Below are 23735 nucleotides of genomic sequence, written 5' to 3' on the forward strand. Positions count from 1 at the left end.
AGACACAAATATAAGTCAAATTCAACAAACATTTTCTTAGTGTTCACCATGTGCCAGGCATTTTCTCATAGGCATTATGAGCTGCAGTGTTTGAAAGGATTATAACCAAAAGATGAAAAGCGCCATGCAACAGGATTAATTCAAAGTGCAGCATAAGCCTTTAAAATATTGCAAAGATTGAAAACTAAAAAGAGCCAACTCTTGGAAAAATGCTTAGGGTAATACTAGGATTCTTTCAAAATATGTTCAGGGAATGAGAAAAAAGGGGTAAGGTCCAAGCTTGAGGTTAAGTGCTCTATTATTAACTGATAATAGAGAGCAACAAAACTCCAACTACAACTGTACCTCTTCTATAAATTAGTGTAATGGACAATAACCCGAGAGGCAGAATAGAAGAACAAGGGTCATGAGAACTGAAGTTCAAAAAAGAAAAATGCATATACCCAGGAGTGGAAATGCTTAATTATAATGGTAGTTGCACTTTTCATTTTCTAAGGAATTGCCATAGTGTTTTTCATAATGGCTGTACCAATTTACATTCTCAACAGTGTACTAGGATTCCCTTTTCTCTAGATCCTTGCCGGCACCTGTTCTCTCTTACCGTCTTTGACAACAGCATTCTAATAGGTGTGAGGTGTTACCTCACTGTGGTTTTGATCTGCATTTCCCTGATGACTGGTGATGTGGAGCACCTTTTCATGTACCTATGTGCCATTTGTATATCTTCTTTGGAAAAATGTCTATTCAGTTCCTTTACCCATTTTTAAATTAGATTACTTGCTTTTTTGCTATTGAGTTGTATGAGTTATTTACGTTAGCTTTTACTACCTGTGCTTTTGGTGTCTTATGCAAGAAACCAGTGCCACGAACAATGTTAAAAAGCTTTTTCCCTGTTTTCTTCTACGAGTTTCACAGTTTCAGGTCTTATATTTATTTAAGTCTTTAGTCTATATCGAGTTAATTTTTGTGAGGGGTGTAAGAGAGAGGTCCAGTTTCATTCTTCTGTATGTGGATATCCAATTTTCCCATTACGATTTATTGGAGAGATTATCCTTTCTCCGTTGTGCTTTCTTGGTTGGAAAAAAAGAGGTGACATAGCAAACAACTGCGTGAGCAGGTTCAAATCTCCACTGTAACAGTTCATACTGGAGGGACTTGTAGTTTTAACAGTATTTGTAAGTCTATGGAAATCATGGAAAAAAGGTAAAGTACCAGAAGATTAAAGATGAACAAAGAGGGTCTAAGTGCGGGGGCGGGGGGAGGGACCCAATGGTTTTTTGCTGTATAAATTCCAGAACAGATTATTAAAAAGGTTTGTGATTATCTAGATTAAAAAAATTTGTGATTTCCAAGGGGACAATGTATCTTTGCCAAGGATTACAGATGTCAACCTAGAATTCCCACGACTAGGAAGTAAACCCCATCAGGGCAGGGATTTATTCTTTATCGTTCATCTCTGTATCTTTAGTATTTAAAACAAAGCCTGGGACATATAGAGCTTCAATAACCTTTATACCCGATTGTGATAAGATTACCAGACTGGTATGTTGTAACTAAACCATGGTGAGATACATATTAACATAAGTTAACACATTTGATAAAATCTCTTATGTAGCTTCGTCAACAAGAATTGAGAAATTTAAGCTGAAGCAGAAGACACCTCAGTAGGTTTTAATTGGTTGGATGACCACGCCTAGTGAACTCTAATAAAGAAAGTGAAGATTTTTATATGGTCTGCGGGACTCTGTACTAGGCCCACTGCTGCTCAACTTTTTAATCAAAAAGATTAGAATAGGACCTACTAGCAATTTTGGTATCATGAATGGAAACACAGTGTTCTGAAAAAGGAAGATAAAAGGCTGAACTACCTTTTGCCCTAATCCCAAAAGGTAACCAAACATCTGCCTGAGGGTATTTTCCAGGGTGTGGGACTTTCAATCCTAAATCCAGGACAGTTTCTAGGCAAATCACAACAGGTTGTTGCCCTACTACCACATAATCTTAAGTATCTCCAAAAGAAAGCGAGCAGGGTAAGGATGAATTAAATCACCGTGAAACTATGAGAAATGGCTGAAGCAACTACGATTACTTGGTGTGCCCTAGAGACACACTGATACTATCTGTTCTAGTGTGAAGAAATGCTGTCATGACAAAAATTAGAATTATTTTGTATATCTTTAAAAGTGAAATTAAGACCAAAGACAAAAGTGAGAGCAAGAATAACTTTGGTTCAATATAAAGAATATTGTAATTAGAAATATCCTATCACTGAAAGTGTTAAAACAGAAAACTTCTTATAATGTTCTAGAGGAACTTCTTATAATGTTCTAGAGGAAAAGTTTCTTTCAACCTTACAAGTCACTATATTATCCTACCCTTTACACAGGGATTTATTATCTAATTACGAAATTTAAGTCCACATTAAGTTTCTCAACAGCCTTTTGTTTTCATTTTGTTCTACTTGCTTTCTACCAGAAGGTGGTAGGTAGGCAAAATAAAGAGATCAAATACAAACCCAGTGATCTTATCTAGAACTATAAGTTTCAGACTGTGTTTCTTCAAAACTACTATTTAAAAATTCTAAGGGAGGGAAATGACAGAAGAAACGGAGTCGAAACATACCCTCAAATATAAAGTTGTATAACAGAGAAAGGCTATTCACCGGAAGGCTATATTGTTTATACTCACCCATGCCAGATTTACCATCTGGGTATGTGTAGACCTGTCCATTATTTTTGATAATTGGGAGATTAGAAGGTAAAGGAGCAACTTCTTCTTCACTCTCCTCAGAGCTGGAGCTGCTACTTGTGTCCTCACTGCAGCTATCATAACCGTCAAACATCCCGAATGAGTCTCTTCTTATCCTTTCGGATTGTGAAGAATGTTCTATCTTAAAAGTAGAAGAAATCAATAATACATGATGCAGCACTCACACCCCCTCCCCACTAAAAACCTTTGTTTGAATTTTGGTAAATGAGATTTGAAAAATGAAAATCAAGCCCTGAGAAATTATTTTATTTTATAATAAAAAGCTAAATGTTTGTGTCTGAATGGAGCCCCTCCCTTCCATGAGGCATAAATCTATTAGCTACTATGCTAGCTAATAAGAACGAGGAAAAGACCACTGAATCAGTAGATCATCACGTAATTCAAGTTTTGCCATAAACTAGGTCCGTCACTTCCCTAAAAGAGATGAAATAAGATGATTTTTCTTCAAAAAACTTTGAAATACACATACAGATTTCTTAATTTGCCTTTCATCTGTAAAACTGCAAATGTCTATAATAATTTAGAACATCTAGGAACTATATAGATGCTTTTAAAAATCACTGTAAGAGTTCTGGAGAGAATAACTGAGATTTTAAAATTTCAGTAACACTTTTTAGACATTAACTATTTTGAAAATTATAAAAGATAACATTTTATACATTCGACCCCAGTTTTTACCATAAATAATAGCTAAAAAATTTCCAATTATCTCAAGCTAAACATTTCCTTTTCAAAGGAAAAGGACAAGGACACTCTATCATCCTCAGTGAATGCTACTTAAATGTTCCCTCATTTAAAGCCACAAAATATCCCCCAAACGAATACTAATCCAAACTTTCCTGAAGTAAATTCTAAAACTTTTGAGTTTAGTGAGAAGAAAATCAAAAGAAAATGGGAAATAATGAAGAGAAAAAAATATTTAAAAAAAAATCAAACCATCACTAAACATGCAGTGAGTTACAACTAGATCAAACTATCAATGAAAGATTCTTTAGCATTCAGCCTCAGTTAATATATATATATTTTTATCATCTCATTCTTTATGTAAATTTCCTTTCTGGCTAGTTTAACTTAACATAGCCAATAAGAAAACTGAAATGTGTTGTTCAAAGCTTGACAAGATAAAACCATTCAATTGCATCTCTCAGTTTTATTAATGAACTGTCATTTTCAGGTTATACTAGTATTAAACATGTGCATTGAGATGGGAAACTGATTTTCATTTGTATCAGGTATAACTATAAAAGCACCAAAATTGGTTTCTCAATCCACAAAATGGCAATATATATCCAAGTGAATACTGTCTTTTATGAAGTCCCTTGGGAGGCTCTATACCTGTTCTACCTCCAGCTCTTTTTAGTATTCTTTCAGAATTCTCCTTTACAGCCAGTTTTAAAAAGAAAAACCTATTGTTTGTGATTACTTTAGAATTATCCTATCTCCTCCAAAGTTTTCACTAGCCTGCTAACTTATTTTGCAGATTTAGTTCTGAATTACTTTCAGGTATTTCTATAAATCAAATGTATCTTCAAAGAATCAAAATCTACTACCACCAGGAGATTTCAAAAGAATAAATAAGACTCTGATGGCAACTCCAAAAAAAAAAAGTCTAACATTTTGAACAGATAAGGTGGCAGGGAATGGGATAGTCTTGTTTAGGTAAAGTGTGGGGCTAGGAACACAACATTCTAACAGATGTAGATTTAAGACTTTGTGTTTTTAAGACTTAGTATTGCCATTTATTAGCTGTGAACTTGGGCAACTTGTGAGACTCTTTCTTCTCTTATGCATGCAACGTTCAACAAATATTTATCAAGCATTTGTGTGTCTCAGTGACAGAGGCTAATGACAGAGTAGTGTACAGAGCAGATGAGATCCATGGTTCTCACAAAAGTTAGTGTCTACTGGTGGGAGAAATCTAAGCAAGGCCAAGTGATGACGGCAATTAAGATGGGGTAGTCAGCTAGATGCAGTGCTGAGGAAAGACCCTGAGGACAAAAGGGGCAATCATTTAAATATCTGGTGCTCTGTGAAAAAGGAAAGGGCAAGACAAAAGCTTTCGGGGTGGAATATTTTGGCACACTGGAAGGCCAGAAGAGGGTGTACTGGACACATGACAAGGGCCCTTGATGGCCAAGGTATAGAATTGATTATTTTTTTCTGAGGGCAATGGAAAGACATGATGAAGTATCATGGTGACTGGAATACACAGTTAATAAACACTGGCTAGAATTCTAAGTTCTAATAAATTTGCACAGCCCAACCCCATGTAGAGATGATCTCTAATATCCATAGTTTCATATAAGCTTGTCCACTGTACAGCCAGCTTGGTTGGCAGCTGATACATATTTACTGACCCTAAATGTCAATGCAAAATATCTGTTCTGACTCTACTTCTCAAAGAATATAACCCTAAGATTTTAGGGGATCGTAGATTACAAACATTTTGGTTTCAATAATTATAGGCCATTAATATAAAAAAATACTATGGTCAAATACATCTGTGAAAATTTCATTACTTCAAGCCCTCTTCAAACATTTAACTTACTTATGAACATTATGATAAAAGATATAGTATGCAGTCTTTCCCAAAGCATCTTCAAGGACTAATGTTCTAGAGAAATGCTCTCTCACCTTTTCCATGGTGTCAGCATGCACAGAAAATGATTACATGACACAAGGGGAATAAGTCTCTGGATGCACACAGCCTGAGGCCTCTGACTGTCCCAAGTACTGCAGCAACGCATGTCTGGACATACACATAATCTAGGGCACACTAGTTGAGAAGCTGTATCCTATTTGGGGAATGCTGTTCCATAACTATTTTTTCTTAGGTTAGGATAGAATACTAGTGAAACAAATATAAATAAACTGTAGTCAATTTATCCTATGTAAAACTTATTTAATGTAGGGGAGCTTGACTGGAAACTCTGCCCGACCAAAAACCCCTAAGGGAGATGCAACTTCAATGAAAGGGTAGGTGGGGAAAAACCGGACAACATGCAAGGAGGATCCAACAAGGGAACTTTCTGCCCATGTTCTGGAAGGGCTTCTTTGGGGTACTGTAATCACAGGCCTGCCCTCCTGAGAATGTCTGAGGTCATAATTTACTCTCTATCCCTAGATAGTCTGGAAATCCCCAGGTCAAGAAATGAAAGTGGTTCCAGGATACTAGTGCCCCCTGATATCCAGTAAAAGCAATCTTAAATCATCTCAGGAAATAAATCATCTACAATTCAGGCCTTTCAGCATTCCCATAGATTTTATCAAATATGAGTACGCAATCAAATATCAAACACACAATGAGCAATCCACCACAAGCATGTGCCAGCATAAAAAGATCAGGAATCCCAAAGATAGGCACTGGAACTGTCAGAGACAGAATATAAAATAACCATACAAAAACTGATTAAGAATACAAATAATGTTGAAAAATGAGCACAGGATTAAAACAATCAGCAGATTTAAAAAGAACCAAATATGACTTCTTTAAATAAAAAATATAACCACTGTAAGCACCTCAATAGATGAGATGAACAGCAGATAAGACATGGCTAAAAAAGAATTGAGAAATGGAATATAGACATTAAGAAAATACCCAAAGCAAAGCAAAGCAAAGCAAAACAGAGACATGGAAAATAAGAGGTTAAAAGAGCATTGCATATAATGATCGAATGTCTACTAACAATTCTCAAAGGAGAGAATGGAGAAAGGCATTGCTGAATGAGATACTGGCTGAGAATTTTGTAGAAATAACGAAAACACAACATCACAGAACTACAATATATATTAAGCACAACAAAAAGATATCCACATCTAAATAGATCACATTTACAAATTGCAGAACACCAGAGAAAAGATTTGAAAAGTAACCAATCACCACAGTGATTCTCACTAGTCAACAAGTCCAACTCAGGCACATGAAGTCCAATCAGCTGCTTAGGAACTATTGATAGGAACAGACAGGCAAGGACCACCAATCATCTGAGAAAGGTCTCTAAGAATGTGAAAGACCAAAACAAATCTTTAGAAGAAAACAATCTATAGGAAATAGAAACAAAACACCAAAAGCAAATTTCAAAAAATGAACTTAATTCTTCAGAAAAATAAGAATGGCATACCATCATTGAACATGACAGATTGTATGGAATTTAAAAACAGAAGAGGCAAAGTAACAAACTAAATAAATGGATAATAAAATTAAGGAAATCTTTCAAAAAGCATGTGTGTACATGAGACAAAAAGCCAGATAATAAAAAAGATAACATTTAAATGCAGAAAACCCAAAATCCAAAGAATAGAGATACTGAAGACAGACAAAGTAGATGGGGAAAAAATTATATAAAGGAAGAAAATTAAAAAAAAAAAAAAAAAATTCCAGAATCCAAAAATGGTTTCTATATTGAGAGAACGCTTTAAGCCCAGCTTAATGACCTAAAAAAAAAAAAACAAACAAAACAAAACAAACTATGCCAAGCTTTATTATCATAATACAAATTACAGAACTCTTGACTATAGATACTGAAAGCATCAAGAAAAACTATGCTACATAAAAACAGAAAGGAACTGGGGTATAAGCGGGCGTCTAATAGAAAAATTACTAAAAGTAATGCCTTCAAACTTCTAAAGAAAAAAAATCATATCAAAATCTATACTCAAACCTCCAAGTGAAAATCAATGAAATAAAAATGAAAAACAAAAAAATAAATCAAACAAAAGCTGGTTCTTTGAGGAGGGCAGTAAGATCGATAAACCTCAAATCACATAGACACAAAATTTTCCACTATCATGAATGAGAGATGATATCACTGGATTCTACAGATATTAAAAGGACAGTAAGAATATTAGCAACAACTTTATGCTAATAAATTTGACAACTTAGATGAAATGGACAAAGTCCTTGAAAGACACAAAACCGAACCTCACTCATAAGAGATTACCTGCATAGGTAAATAACTATAACAACCTGAATAGGTAAAGAAACTTAAGTTGTAGTTAAAAACCTTGCACAAATTACTCGGAATACTTCCATACAGACTTGTTTTCTGAAATAAAAACTTTCTCACTTCGAGGTTTTTCTCATGATTACATTTAGGTTGTAGATCCCGTTGCTCTCAGAAAGCAAATCCAGATTACATGATGTCCATCTGCCTCTTATTGGTGATGCTAAATTTGACAACCTGGTCTAGGTGTGGTCTGGTTCTCCAATTTTCCCTCTTTTCACAAGCAATGAATGTATGGGGAGACATTTAAAAACAATGCAAATATTCTAATAAAAAATCCACTCTCGATTTAGCGTCCAATGATGATCTTGCCCAATCTATGATTTTTCACCGCCAGAATTCCTTCCATATTCCTCAGTTGACATCCTTCTGTAAGATCCCTCTTTTTTTGTACTCTGGGTACCAATTTGATTCCTATTTTTCAATGGCTTATAATTCATTTTTGTTTTTAATTATTTAGGAGCTCAAATTACACCAAACTCAGCCAGTGGGAGCCCTATCAAGCTGACTACTGTGTTATTCTGACATGCCTCTATCATGTTTTCAGCAACTCCTTACTTTCTGATATAACAAGATATTCCAGGTTTCCGTTATACTCATTTTCCTGTTTCAGACTCCAAGAAGAGCCTTTCAGTGGTTTCTTTCAGTGGGGTATATTAGAAATAAGGATCTTGGAGCTCTATGTGCTCATTGTTACATGGGTATCTCTTTGCCTGTGGACCCTTCAGTGGATGGAACTGGAATATGTATACATATACATAATTTAGAAAATCATGAGTTTACACTTATATCTCCAATTCCAGTCCATCCCATAGGGCCTTTCCTGACCATGTCTCTCACACAGTGAAAACCCTGGCTCCCAAGAAAAATAACATTTACTAATTTGCTTGATCCTTTTATACATTTAAATAGTTTCAGAAGCACATCTATACTGCTACAAAAAAACAAACTTAAAGAGTTCAAAATTTCTTTGTAGTCCCTTCTCCCAAACTGAGGGGCAAGAGTAATGAGTTTAAAAATTACATGGATTAGATAATTTTCCTCTCCTTCAACATGGTTACTGATTTGAATGAAGTCAGGTTTGGTTTGCTTTTGGTTTTCAGTCTTCCCCTACCATCCTTATTTCATTCTTGGAGACTACCTAAAAAACCACCCTGCTTCCAAATATAAAGAACTAAGCAAAAAGTTGTAACTTGGAGAAATGTCATTTTCTTCCCTGTCCCACCATGCACCCCTGTAGGTGGGTAGCCAACTTTATTGCTTTCTGGTTCATCTTCCTTTGTTTATGTTTTAAAAAGGTAAACAGGTATATTTGCTTCATTTCCTCTTCTTTCTTACACAAAAGGCCACACAGTAAATTCTTGCCCTTTGCTTTTCTTAATTTAGAACTATATCCTGGAAATCATTCATTTCAGTGCAAGACATCTTCCTCATTGTTTCTTCAGCTGTATAATGCTACATTGTGTGTAAGTTTATTCAACCAATCTCTCCTGTTTGGACATTTAGTAGTTTTCAGTTTTACAATTACAGATATTGCTGCAGTAAATAAACTTATACATGTGCATGTACACACACACGTACATACACACACACACACACACACACACTTTTTAACTGCTTGAGGTATATACCTTCAGGGTATATTCTCAGAAGTGAGATTGCTGGATGGAAAGGTGAATGTATATGTAATTTGTTATTTGTTACACTGTCAAATTCCCCTTCACAAAATTTTTACCATTTTGCATTTGCACCAGCAATAGTGAGTGTCCATTTCCCCACAGCCTGAGTGTTTGATTTTTTTCACAATGTGAAAGATAGTTTTTGTTTCTAAACTTCTTTGAAAATAACTTCAAAATTCCAGAAGTTAGAATAGCAGTGAAATTTTATGAACCCTAGTCAGATTCACCAATTACTGATATTTGCCCCATGTTTTACTCCTCTCTAAACATATTTTTAAGTTGCACACACGTCTCTGCTCCGCCTCAAATGCAGTGTGCATTTCCTAATAAAAACATTCTCTCACAACTACAGCAGTTATGTTTCAGAGAATTTAACAAAATCTATGTTCCCATAATTTATTATCCATTGTCCAATGGACTCAATGTCCTTTGTAACAGCAGTCCCCAACCTTTTTGACACCAGGGACTGGTGCTCCTATGAGGATCTATGCCTGATGATCTGAGGTGGAGCTGAGGCGGTGGTGCTAGCACGGGGGAGTGGCTACAAATACAGATGAAACTTTGCTTGTTCGTCCGCTGCTCATGTCCTGTACAGACTGGTTTGTAATAGGCCATGGACTGGTACTGGTCCACGGCCCGGGGGCTGGGGACCCCTGCTTTATAGCATTTCTTTCTTCCGGTCCAACATCCTATGTATTTGCCTCCTTAGCTTCCTTTAATCTGGAAGATTATTTTTGAAGAATATAGGTTCCTTCCCTCCCCTTTTAACAGAATGTTTTTCATTTAGGGTTCACCTGATGTTTATCAGGTTCAGGTTATGTATCCCCAAAGTACTACATAAGTGATGGATCTTTCTCAGAATATTACATCCGGAGGCACAGTATGCCTATCTGACCCTCACTGGTGATATTAATTCTGATCACTGTCAAGACATTGTCCAGTTCTTCCAGTGTATCCTTACCATTATTTCTCCTTACAATAAGCAATCTTGGTGATCATCTTTAAAAATATATATTCTCATTGAAATCCCACCCCATCCTGTCCCTAAATTTAGCATTCATTTACTTCTGCCAAACCAAATATTACTGGTAGCTGCAAAATGATTTTCTAATTCTAGTACTTTCACCAGTCAGCAGCAAATTCTCCCATCATCCTCTTTACCCATTTATCTACCTATTCATTATTAGTATGAATTCACTAACTCCTGGTTATTTTCCCCAATGGTTTATAACTCAGTACTGTTCTTAAATTATTTGAGAACTCACATTATCCCAGATTTGGATACTAGGATCCCCTTGAACTGGCTCCAATGTCCTTTAAATGTGCCCCATCGATTTTTGTGTACTGTCTTATTTTTTAGAAAATCAAAATATTTCAGGATCATTTCATACCTACATTGCTCCAGCCCTGAAATCAACCACTTCTTCAAGCTCTTTCCTTCTTTTAGGGGGGACTGGTACTAAAAGCCAGGATGTGCTCTGTATTGTTTTACAGAATCATTTTTGTATTTCTTTTGTGTATGTGTGGTCTGTCCTTTTGTCTTTTTTTCCGTAGGGCTTTTAGTCTTATGTTATTTAAAAATGTTTTGTATTTAGGAGTTTACCCTAAATTTGTCCTTTGTCTGTTAATATGTGACAAATTTTGATTTTGTTTATGGAGTATTTTGCCATGTAATTCAAAAAATATGCAGTAAAATTTATTAGTACTTTCTAATATTGATATTTATAAATATCAATACGTAATTTTTCACTTCTTGTACTGTCTTTATTAGAAATCTGTATTACTGTTGCTTCATAAAAATGAAGTTTTTCTTCATTTTCTACATTCCGAAATAATTCATGTAGCATTGAGAATATATGGTCTCTAAAGGTTTTGCAGAAACCCTATGAAATACCTGGGCTTGATGTTTTGTGGGATAGAGCCTTGACACAACTCTGTTCCTTTTATAGAAATTTTCTAAGTTTATTTTTTTTAAACCTCAAATGAAGTCAATTTTCTTAAACTATTTTCCTAAGAAATAATCCACTTCATCTATGATTTCAAATTTACAAAGAGGTGTGAAAAATAGTTGAATGATTCTAAATTTTCTCTATCATTTACCCCTTGCCATTTCTTATTTTGTATTTTTGTGCTCTTTTCTCCCTTGATTAAACTAGGTAGTGGTTTATTTTGTGATTTTTTTCCCCAAAGGCCCAGGGTTGATTCATCATTTTGACATATAGTTTCTCTGTTCTTTAACTCATTAATATCTACTTACATCTTTATTATTTTTTTGTTTTTGTTTTTGTTTTCTTTTTGCTTACTTTGTTCTTTTTTGAGTTGGGAATTTTTGTTCTCTTAGTGTGTTAAAGTAACAAGATTAGGCCCAAGATGGAGTTGCTCATGCTAAGCTCCACATCAACAAACCAAAACTTCTATTTCTATGCTCAGGTCTCCCAGAAAAGGCCTAGGTCAATCTATCAGTACTTACCTGCTCAGCACAAGTTAACTGACCCAGCTCCAAGACTTCCCTTTGCTCTATTAAGGAAAATAATCCTGCTACAACCAATCAGCAAATGCCCATTGTAATTTCCTTGTTCCTGCTCACTTTGGTCTATACAGATATCCCTTCAGAGCCCCTTGCTATCCAAGACTGGATGCTCAGTAACTTATCAATTACTGAATAAACCCAGTAAGATATTCAAAATATACTCAGTTGAATTTTGTTCCTTAAAAACCGACACAGGTATTTAGGAATATGAATTTTCCTGTGCTTGCTGCTTTTAATGTATTCCACGGATTCTAATATGTAGTAATTCATTATCATTTTTTAAAAACTGCAATTTGTTTGCATTCCTCTTTTACTTCAAAGTTTTTTTTTTTTTAACTGAGGCATTTTAATGCATATCAAGATTCAGAACTTTTCTGTCATTTTAAGAAAGCTACCTCATGTCCTTTCCTAGTCAATCCTCCTCTTCCCCCTAGAGGAGTTGTAGCACCATTGGTTAATTTCACATATATTTAAGATACTGCATAAATGGGATAAAATTCTGACATTTTTATATTTTACTTCACTCAGCATTTTTTGAGACTTATCCGGATTATTGTATGTATGAATGGTTCATTGCTTTTTATTGCTGAGTAATATTGCACATTATCAAGATATTTCTCTCTTCTCCATCCAGATTTGACTACAATGAATAAAACTGCTATGAACGTTATTGTACAGTAAGTGCTCACTTGTTGTCAACAAGTTTTTGAAAATTGGGACTTTAAGTAAAACTACATAAAACAAAACCAATTTTACCACAGGCTAATTGATATAAAGGCAGATCTTCAAGTATATCCATCACTACATGGATTTAAGTTCCTATGGCTTATTTCTGGTCACAAATATATCACTAAACTTCTAAATAAAGACCTAAACCATTTCTAATATTAAACACTTAAGTAAATGTGAGTTGTACATACAATTATGAAAGATTAATTATTTTCCAACCCACTTATTTTAGTTCTGGGCTGAGGGTGTCCGGAGTCCACGCCAGCAGGCAGAGTGCACAAGGTGGAAACCAACCCTGGAGAGGATGCCATTTCATCCCAGGGTGCGCTGTCACACACAACCATACTCACACTGGAACAATTTAGACACATCAATTCATCTAACATGAATGTGTAAACTCCACACAGACAGTAGACCCAGCAGGGATTTTTCTCATCAGTGTTATGAAAAAGACATTATTCGAGGACCCGTTGTACAAGACTTTTCAACATATAATTGGTTTCTAAATTTTAAGGTAGACGTGCCCTTTCGATTTTTGTTTTCTTGTTTAGTTTACTGATGTTTTCATAACACATGGACAATTTTTGTGAATACTGTGTTTGAAAGAGAACATATTCTTCATTATTAGGATGTAGTCATGGATATATTTGAAGATTTGCTGATTGTTTAGACCTTTTATATCGTTATTTTTTGTCCACTACACCTTTCTTGTGTTAAAGTCTCCTATTTGTAGTGTTTCATTTTACTACTTGCATTTCTTAGATACTGCTTTATACAGACTGCTGTTTTATTTTGTATTTATAACATATCTTTGTTGTAAATTGTGGTTTTTAGAATTATAAACTGTCGTTTGTCTTGTTCAATGCTTTTTGGTTTGACTTCTACTTCGTTAATCCTGCTTTCTTATTATTTCTATTTGCCTGTTGTATATTTGCCCATTCCTTTGCTTTTAGCTGTTTTAAAGGCCTTTCGTACGTAATGAGGTTGGGTTTTGATTTTTTGAGTCAATTTGAAAATTTTTTTCTTTTAATTGATGAAAGAATCCTCATTGATATGACCAGCAAGATTTCAATTGTCATTATTTTGTTATAATTATTGTGTACACTATATTTACCATGATTTTTTTTTTTTTCTCACTTCATGATTGTTTTCTTTGGTCTTTTAAAAACTTCTTTCAGCATTTTGGAAGGTTTGAATTAACACAAACATACCTTGGAGATATCATGCCCTTGGTTAATATTTGCACGTTCTGTTCCAGACCTCCGCAAAAAAGTGAATATTGCAATAAAGCCAGTTACAGAAGTTTTTTGGCTTCCCAGTGTATATGTTTTGTTTTCTATTACTCTTCCTTTCACGAATGTTCTCTGTAGCATGTGGTATTGTTTGATAGCATTTTACCCACAGTAGAACGTCTTTCAAAACTGGAGTCAATCCTCTCAAACCCTACTGCTGCTTTATCAATTAAGTTTACGTACTATTCTAAATCCTGTGTTATTTCAACAATCTTTGTAGCATTTTCACCAGGACTGGATGCTATATGAAGAAACCACTTTCTTTGCTCATCCACAGGAAGCAACTTCTCATCTGTTCTTTTATGGTAACAATGCAGCAATTCAGTCACATCTTTAATTCTAGTTATCTTGCTACTTCTATTGTATCTGTGGTTACTTCTTCCATCAAAGTCTTGAATCCATCAAAGTCATCCAGAATTGGAATTAACTTCTTCCAAACTCCTGTTAATGCTGGTTTTTAATTTTTAAAAACCTCTTCCCACGAAACACAGAGGTTCAAAATGGCATCTAGAATGGTGACTCCACTTCTGGTTTTCAATTTACTTTGCCTAGCTCCATTACAGAAATCACTATTTATGGCAACTATATATAGCTTAATGAAATGTATTCTTATGTAATACTTGAAAGTCAAAATTACTCCTTGGTCCATGGGCTGCAGATGGATGCTGTTAGCAGGCATGAAAACAACATTAATCCTGTTGAACATCTCCATCACAGCTCTTGGGTGACCATGTGCATTGCCAATGAGCGGTAACATTTTAAAAGGAATCTTTTATTCTGATCAGTAGGTCTCAACAACAGGCATAATATATTCAGTAAACTAAGTTGTAAACAAATGTGCTGTCATTTAGGCTTTGTTGTTCCATTTACAGAGCATGGGCAGAGTAGATTTAGCACAATTCCTCAGGGCCCTAAGATTTTCAAGATAAATTAGCACTGGCTTTAACTTATGGTCACCAGCTGCATTAGCTCCTGACAAGGGAGTCTGCCTGTCCTTTGAAACTTGGAAGCCAGGCACTGTAGCATGTGCCTTAACTATGAAAGTCCTAGATGACATCTTCTTCCAATATAAGGCTGTTTCCTATACGCTGAAAATCTGTGTTTAGTGTAGCTGTCTTCATTAATTAGCTAGATCTTCTGGATAACTTGCTTTCACCTTGCACTTTTATGTTATGGAGACAGATTCTTTCCTTAAACCTCACAAACCAACCTTTGGTGCCTTCAAACTTCTGCATCTTTCTCACCACTTTCAGCCTTCATAAAACAAGAGTTAGGGCTTTACTCTGATTAGGCTTTGGATTTAACAATGTTGTGGCCTGTGTGATCTCTATAACAGCAAAAAAAAAAAAAATTCTTATCATTTGTGTGTTCACTAGAGTAGCACTTTTAATTTCAATAATTTTTCCTTTTCATCCACAACTTGGCTAATTGGCACAAGAGGCCTGGTTTTCAACATGCCATCCTCACCAAGCTTCATTATTTCTAGCTTTTGATTAAAGTGAGAGATGTGCAACTCTTCCTTTCACTTGAATACTCAGAGACTATTTTAGGGTTATTAATTGGCCTAGTTTCATTATTGTTGTATCTCAGGGAATAGGGAGGCCCAAGGAGAAGGAGAGAGATGGGGAATGGCTGGTCAGTGGAGCAGTCAGAACACACGTTAAGTTTGCCATCTAATTTGAGTGTGGTTCGTGGCACCCCAAAAACAATTACAATATTAATGTCAAAGATCACTTATCACAAATCACCATAACAAATATGATAATGAAAACCATTGAAATATTGAGAGAATGACCAAAATGTAACAGACACACAAAACGAGCAAATGTTGTTGGAAAAATGGCACCAATAGACTTGCTTGATGTGGGGTTGCCACAAACCTTAAATTTGTAAAAAAATCCCAACCAAACAAATCAGTATCTCTGAAACGCAATAAAGCAAAGTGCAATAAAGCAAAGAGCAATAAAACAAGATATCCCCATATCTTTTACAGTACCAGTTATCTTTTTGTTACCTAATCTTTTCCGTTTTTCGGTTTCAGATGGCATCCTCTGAATCACTCATAATAGCTAAGCTGTATCATTAATCGTATTCTAGTTCCTTTTTCTTCCCTTTCTGCTCTAATTTTTTTTAGCTGCATTCTTTGTCAGAACATATAACATTTATGTACTATTCTTCTATGTCCCTACTCTTTATTCTAATCTTAGCTCAAAAATATATGTGAAATACTCACTGTCAGTCTTTTTGAAGAAAATTTCCCAAACATTTCTTCCAGATGAAGCTCAGCCTTTAATAGTTTCCTTAGGAAGGGCTAATGAGTATAGTATTCCTTGAGTTCTTGGTATGTTCAAAAGTCTTGACACTTGAGGGACAATTGACTGAATATAAAACCATTGGTTAGCATTTTTACCTTTTGCTGCTCCACTGTTGTCTTGCTTTGTATGTTGCTTTTGAGAAATCTGGTAGCAGTTTAAATTCTCTGGCCCTTGTAAGTCACTTTATCTTTTTGCCTGGGGGCCCCGGGAATTTTTCTGTATCTTTTCTTCAGGCATGAACTTTCAGTATACTGATTCAGATCTTTTATTTCTAGAAAGTTTTCTTGGATGACAGCACTAAATATTAGAGCTTTATTTTTTTTCCTCTTGAGAGAAAAATAATTACACATTAGAATTTTAGACCCATCTTCCATTTAAAGTCAAGTTAAAAAAACAAATCTCATTTTCATTCTCTTGTTTCTGTTTTTCTTCAATGTCTTTTATTATATTCACATCTGAATCTATTGTCTAGGGGGGAATCTTATAGTCTTAATTTCTGGTATGATTTTGTTTTCTTCACTTTTCTGAGTTTAATCTACTCTGACTTCATTTCTGCCTGTTTTTGTTCCTTTCTGTTTTTTTATATTTGATTCAAGGTGTTTTTTTCCTCCATCAGTTGAAATGGCCTGATTCAAACTACCTGTTTTTTCTCATAGTAGTTCTATATGGATGAGTCCATTCTTTTCTATTCCGTTCATTTCATGGTCAGAGTTCCTAGGTCAAGGACACTCTTAAGTTTACTTTCTCTTTTCCTGAAGCATTATTGACTTTTTTCTTCTCCTTTTTCTTTACTGCCATTTCTCCAAGTCTCTGGCTTCACCTCTTCCCTACAAAGCACTGTTTATAATTTAAGGCTACCAACTGTGGTATTCTTTACTTTCAAGCTCTTCTTTGTGGTTAGAGCTGGGAACTATATCAAGTTTCAAACCTGTGTTCAGTATTTTGGAACTTAGTGTTGGATTTCTTTTGTAAGTGATATTTCACACTTCATGTAAGTCTTCCATGCACAAACTCTCTTCAGTGAACCCGTTAAGCAGCCTTCCTTCTCCCACTCTTCACAACCACAAGAATGGGCAGAAGGAGCTCCTGGAATCTGATTTACTTCTCTACTTATAGGTAATTTGAAGGCTGTGCTAATCTGTTTTTTTATAATGCTGAAGACATAAGTGATGTGTGATTTATACGTACTCTGTGTTGGTTTTATAACTTTATAGGAATGTGACTGGGAAAACTAGATCAGGCCACACCTAGAAGTCTACACATACATATTTAAGTAGTATATTTGAATATATTATCTTAGGACTACTGCTTTTGCCATTTTCTGAAACACTTAACCTGTCATCATTAGATTCACTTTTTGTATCATATAATGGTATTCTAGAGTAAGTCATCATTTTCATCTAACCTGGTTCAGAAACACATTTTCCCCTATAGTTTATTTGCAAATTCCATAAATCTTTTTTTTTTTGCTAGTGATTTGGTCTCATGATTATTAATACTCATTAATAATTATTAGTACAACTAATATTTATAGGACACTTGGTATGTGTTAGGCACAGTCTAAACACTTAATGCGTAGTGTTTTATTTAATCCTTGTTAATATCATCTCTCTCATCTTAAAGATGAGCAAGCAGAGGCTCAAACAGGCTAAATAAATGACTTGCCCAGGATCATAGAGCTAAAATAAACACTAGCAATATGAATCAAGGAAACAATCTTAAATTTATGTTCAATTTTTACCTCCTTTCTCTTTCTTCTTAATTATGGTTTTAGGTAATGTGCCTTTTTGAACACTTTGCTCTTCAAAATAAAACTGAAAAATCGTGTTAGGTGACAAGGACCTTGAATATAATGTAATGGCATTATTGCAGGTGGGGAAACCTCATCTAATATTTGGGCATATATGTATGGTAAACCCTCATCCATCACAGAGGAAGTGAAAAGATAACATCTAAAATTCATGCGTTCAGTAATATAAGCCTAATATTTAGATAGATATTAGGTAAAAAAAAGCTAAAAGAATTAAAAGTAGTCTCATGAGAGCTGAATTGGAAGAGAAAAGGATTGCTACAAGGGGTACTTTTTTGGCGGTACTTTTATCATTGCTTAACGTTGTACTATTAAGTACATGTGTTTTAAAAAATGAGTTATTTTTAAAAAGTATAAACTATTTTATAAAATTCATTAGACTTATTAAAATTGAGATTGATATTTGGCATTGGCAAGCTTATGTAGGAAGGCAAACTTATGCCATCTTTTTGGAAGGCAATTTGAAATAACTTATGAAAACTCAAAAAAAAATGAGTATGTCTTTTGACCAGGTAACTCCACTTCTAGGAATCTGTCCTTCAGAGATAAAAATGGGACACAAGAATCTATGTGGAAAGATGTTTAAGTATAACGTAATGGTGAAAAAAATGGAACCAATCTAACCATCAGTAGTGTAACAATTAGTAAACACTAAAATACTGAGTGAAAAAAAAGAATACATGCTGGTATGTAAACAGATTGGTATATCTACATTGTTTATATATGTATTCAGAAAGATCCTAGAAGGAATAGCTAAACTCTTTAATAGAGTGAGAATGCGATGAGAGAATAGTTTTACTTTTCTATATTTTTCATTTTTTTTCAACAGCAAATGTGCAATTCTTCTGTAAAAAATAAAACAAAAAAGCTCTTAATAGTGACAAAATATAAGAAAGAATCACAAATCACAGTAGAATTTCATTTCCCTACTGTAACTATCACCCTGATAAACCTTTCTCCCTATAAAATCTACAAAGGAATTGAAAGGTTAGCCATTAACTTGTTGGTATAATCAACCAAAAGTTCCAAAGTATAAACTTCCAAATGCAAACATGTATAAATATACAATCATGTAATAACAGTGTAACTCTTATATGAATAAACTCATCAAGAGTTAACAAATCTCCATTATCCAAACCAACATAGTGGCCCACATAATTTTCCAAGTTTTATGTTTAGTCATGGGATATAAGTTTTCTAACTCCTTAAATTTGAAAGTTACATATGTGAACTTAACAAAGTTCAATATAAGAATTAACAGGTACTCTATGATGACTGGACTCAGTAGGTGGTAGAGAGCCGTTTAGCTCTTAGTAGTCTCTTCCTCATTCCACAATAGGATGGAAAGCACAGTCTGACACAGTGATACTATTCACTGGCCTAAACAGAAATGCCTTCATTCTGTCTAAGTTTACTATTAGGAAGAAAATAAGTAGTAAGAATTTAGGATTATTGGGTTTTTGTTTGCAGTAAGTGCAACGTGAAAGAATTCAGGCCAATGATATAATCAGGAGGAAATGGAAAGCAATATATCCTGAATAAGCCACCTACAGAAACTGAAACAGATCTGGGGAAAGACAGATCAATATATTATATAATAATATTCTAAGATTTAAAGCAACGGTGAGCAAAAGGAAGCTATTCTTTGATCTATAAGAAATACAAATTTCTACCTCTTTCGGCTCTGGTTCTACCACTTATGACTTTGGATGTAAAAATTACTCGGGTCTCAGTTTCCCTCTCTTCTAAATAAGGAAAATACCACTTACCACACAGGAAGAATGTATGATAAAACAAATAATTCACATGAATGGACTTTCAGTTCTTCAGAAGAAAGCTATGAATCCTTAAGTATGAACCTGAAAAGCTAATTAAAAATAAGATGACCATGTCAAAATTAAGTGTGAAACAGAGTAGCCTAGAGGGTCTTTAAGATTATCAGCTATCAATTCTACCCCAAATAACAGAATTCATACTAAAGCTGTAGTGCAAATGTAGTTCGAGTTCAATCAACCGATACCATTTCTTAATATGTTAATATAGCAAAAACGAGTTAAACAGGTTATTCAGTGTCATGCTGATTTGATGTGACCTAAAATTTTAATGTAAAATAATGACATTCTCTTGGTGCTTATCTTTTAAAAATATATTTGGAGTTGGTTGCTCAAAAAATAATCACTGAATAATAAATACTATAAGATATTAATAAATAATTAAAATAGGATTAAACATATATGTGTGCATGGGGTTATTTCTCTAGTGTATAAAATACCTGGAAACTAGCTAATTAAAGTTTTGAAGTAAAAAAGTAAAGTAATAGGTGGTATTATCACTTACTGAACAATACATACAAATTGTGATGCTAAGCACCAGAAATACAAAGAAGTGTTAGATTTACCATGCATGTTCTACAGCTAGACTGCAAACTATGGCCAAATACTGGAGAGGACAAAAAATGACTAAATTAAGGGGTACTGTACACAATCAGTTCTGTAAGAATGAAACAGGAATTGGCTAATACAGTGAAAAGGGGAAAAGAAAAAGGGATTCTGGGAAAATAGCTTAACATTTAAATTATCATTTATCTCAGCTTATATTTTTTTATACAGTGGTCATCACATCTGATTGGAAGTTTACAGAAACCTTGGGAGGGAGGGAGGCAGGACTGATGCTTGGCCTATATTTTAGATGAGGAAAATGAAGCTCAAAGAGATTAAGGCAATTTGCCTAAGATCTCAGGTCCAGAGGTGGCAGTTAGAGCAGGGCCAGTTTGCCAACTTTGTCCAGAGCTCATTTCTACTATGCTAAGATATCAATACTAAAGTGAGAACTAGAAAGGAGCTCAGAAACATTCTAATGCAGTGTTTCCTTAATCAACGTAATAAAAACTTTCTGAGACGTGCATTAAGAACAGATTTCTAAGTTCCACTACAGACACATTGACTAACTTCCAGGAGCAAAGTTTTGTATTTTTACAAGAGCCCTAAGAAGTGATTCTAGTGATTAGCTAAGCTTGGAAAATACTGTTGTATATCTGTATGTCCAATATGGCAGACATGTGGCTATTTATATTTACATGACATCAATAAAATAAAAAATTGGGTTCCTTAGTTGGATCAGCTATCTTTTAAGTGCTCAAGAGCCACTGGCTAGTGAGTATCGCACTGGACAGCACAGATACAGTGCATTTCCATCACTGCAGAAAGTTCTGTTGGATAATGCTGATTCTGGACCAACTCTTCAACTGTGAGGATAAGAAAACTGAGGTGCAGGATCATGTCCAACAAGTGCCATGAAGCTAGTTAGTGGCAGAATTAAAACTTTAATCTAGTCTGCTAATGCCCCTCTTACTATATCACCTTACCTCAAATTCAGGTTTTATTCTAATAGAATTATTTTTTCCCCATCTTTTCTGGGGGCAGGGCGGGGGGAAGGTTCTAGCAAAGCAAGAAGAGAAATTTGAAATTTATAAGAAAAAAGCCCTAAAAAAAAAGTTTATGAAAAAAAGTCACAATTAAATGCAATCTTTGTATAAAGTTAGGCCTTAGACAGTTGAGAATGTGCCGATATTAGGAGGCATAGCTTAGCTGTTTTAAATATTTTTATTTTAAGTCCTTCCTCTTCTATTGTACTGATGTGTTTATATTTATTTCTTTGGGATCTGAAATCCTGAAACTAATGATCTATTTCAACGGTCTTACCTTAAAATTATACATGTGAAAAGGTTAAATCTTATTTAGGAAACATTTTATAGATTAAAAAATGAGAAACAAGGAGCAACCAATAGAATAGAGACCTGTCTAATTTTGGAATGTGGTAAACCACTGAAGACTTATAGTAATTTAGTGGTTTAGTATTTATGACATTAATATGTTGTTTTCACTTCTAAGCTATAGTTTTACCTTCTTTTGACTATGTCACGTTTTAAAACAATTTAAAGTTGTTTTAACTTCCAAAGTAACTGAAGGACTAGAAATATCTAGGAAATTTTAGACATTAATTAGATCAACATATAGCCAGCCATAAAAAAATATAGCAATGTGTTCTTTAAAAATAAAACCAGTTGTTCCTGTTTAGTTATGTTTAGAATGCAAACGTCTCCAGAGTCAGTCAACTTAAGTCATGACAGTTCATGTTTAAAGTAAGCAGTAAAATAACCTGGAGCTCCGTAGTACAGTAATTAAAACTTTAAAGACAGAATTATACAGCCCTATTAATTCTTTTCAGTATCTAGTATTCATTGTCATGTTAAATTCTAGTGACTAGATTTAGAGGGAAATACTGTATGCCAAAGTTTGTATAAAATTAAAAATTAAATGGTTAAAAAACATGGCCCAAATAAAATACTTCTGAACAGATAGTTATTCAAGACAGTTTTTGCCATAATTTATAAGGCACCCAGAAGCCCCGAATATAGGGTTCTATATAAATAGAAGCTATTTGTTATTCAGAGGAGGTGGTACAAAATAAGACAGCTATTTTCTTTGTAAACACTCTTTGGTATTGAGATAAACAAATGAAAAAAAAAAGTCTGAGCAGAGCAACAGTCTCTAAGCCATAAAAGGGGGAGAAAAAAATGTAAGTGCTCCTTACATTTTAAACAGAGAACTGGTAGTTTAAACTGAAATTTATTCTCTCATTTTCAGACCAGATTCATTACTTCTACATTTTATGTTATGTCTCAAATCCCACTTCACCATCTTAGGAAGAGGAAAACACGTGCTCCCAAGATTCTTATGCCAAAAGAACTACTTTTGGAGGCAGCACAGTTCACCAAATGAAGGAGAACATTAGAAAAACACTAAGTGACAAACAAAAGTAGAAACTGAACTATCTCAACTATCAAATGATAAATAGTGGCACATACTAATGTAAGGAGCATGAAAAATACTGCAAGCTCTGAGCAAATATTAAAGTGCTGGAAAAGTTTCAAATCTCATAAAAGAGTTGGAAAAAAACAGAGAAAGAAACGAAAGCACTGTGAAGGAAGGGCCCTCAGAAGGAAGACCAGCTTGAAAGGAACACACAGGTCAAAAGGAGGGGGGAGGGTTTTCTTCTGATCATCCCTCTACCACAAGATGTTTTTAACAGCTTCAGTACTATCCCCAAGAGGCAATTTTAGGCATCCTTAAGGATTCAGGCAACAAGCAAAGGTGCTTTGAGACAGGAGAACTACAGAGATAATGCTGAAATTACTAACTTCAAAAAGATGCACTAGTCAGAGAAAACAGCCACAAAATCCTCAGATCTTAATTCCCAAGTTTCCTGTAGTAAAATATCAACCATTCTCAGACATGTAAGCCAGAACTTTTGAAACTGACCCAGCAAAGTTTCTGGCTGGCTCTATCTCTCAAACCCTCCACCCTCCACTTCCCTGCTGTTCTTTCCTGGCACACAAAATATAGGCCAATGAGCGGTGGGTGGGTGAGGAGGATGTGAGAGAAAATTTGAGAAGTAAAAAAGAGAGCAATTTAATAAGGACATGAATGAGTCTGTAGGGTCTATTAAAGGTAGGCAAACAATTAGAACTGAAAAACAGAACGGGCTTTCCCGGGCATCTGTGAACACTTATTGTTTGTTAAGGGTTTAAACTGAGGCCAGACTACCT

The 23735-nt window shown here is 34.7% G+C and overlaps 1 protein-coding gene across 27 annotated transcripts in view; it reads right to left on the bottom strand.

Annotated features, from left to right (window-relative positions):
• MBTD1 (mbt domain containing 1) overlaps positions 1-23735 on the bottom strand; it is a 55130-nt gene that overhangs the window by 30200 nt on the left and 1195 nt on the right. For 11 of the 27 annotated variants that reach the window (XM_039846390.1, XM_039846383.1, XM_039846389.1 and 8 more), the window contains one exon: positions 2689-2890. In XM_039846390.1, the coding sequence (XP_039702324.1) occupies positions 2689-2842 (154 nt within the window). In that variant the 5' untranslated portion in view covers positions 2843-2890. Of the gene's footprint in view, positions 1-2688; positions 2891-16235; positions 18973-19896; positions 19995-21949; positions 21952-23735 lie in introns of all 27 variants that reach the window. The other 16 variants (XM_039846370.1, XM_039846377.1, XM_039846374.1 and 13 more) reach the window with 8 other exon arrangements.

The sequence above is a fragment of the Pteropus medius genome, unplaced genomic scaffold (genome assembly GCF_902729225.1).
Source record: "Pteropus medius unplaced genomic scaffold, Ma_sr-lr_union100, whole genome shotgun sequence".
NCBI classification, from domain to species: domain Eukaryota; kingdom Metazoa; phylum Chordata; class Mammalia; order Chiroptera; family Pteropodidae; genus Pteropus; species Pteropus medius.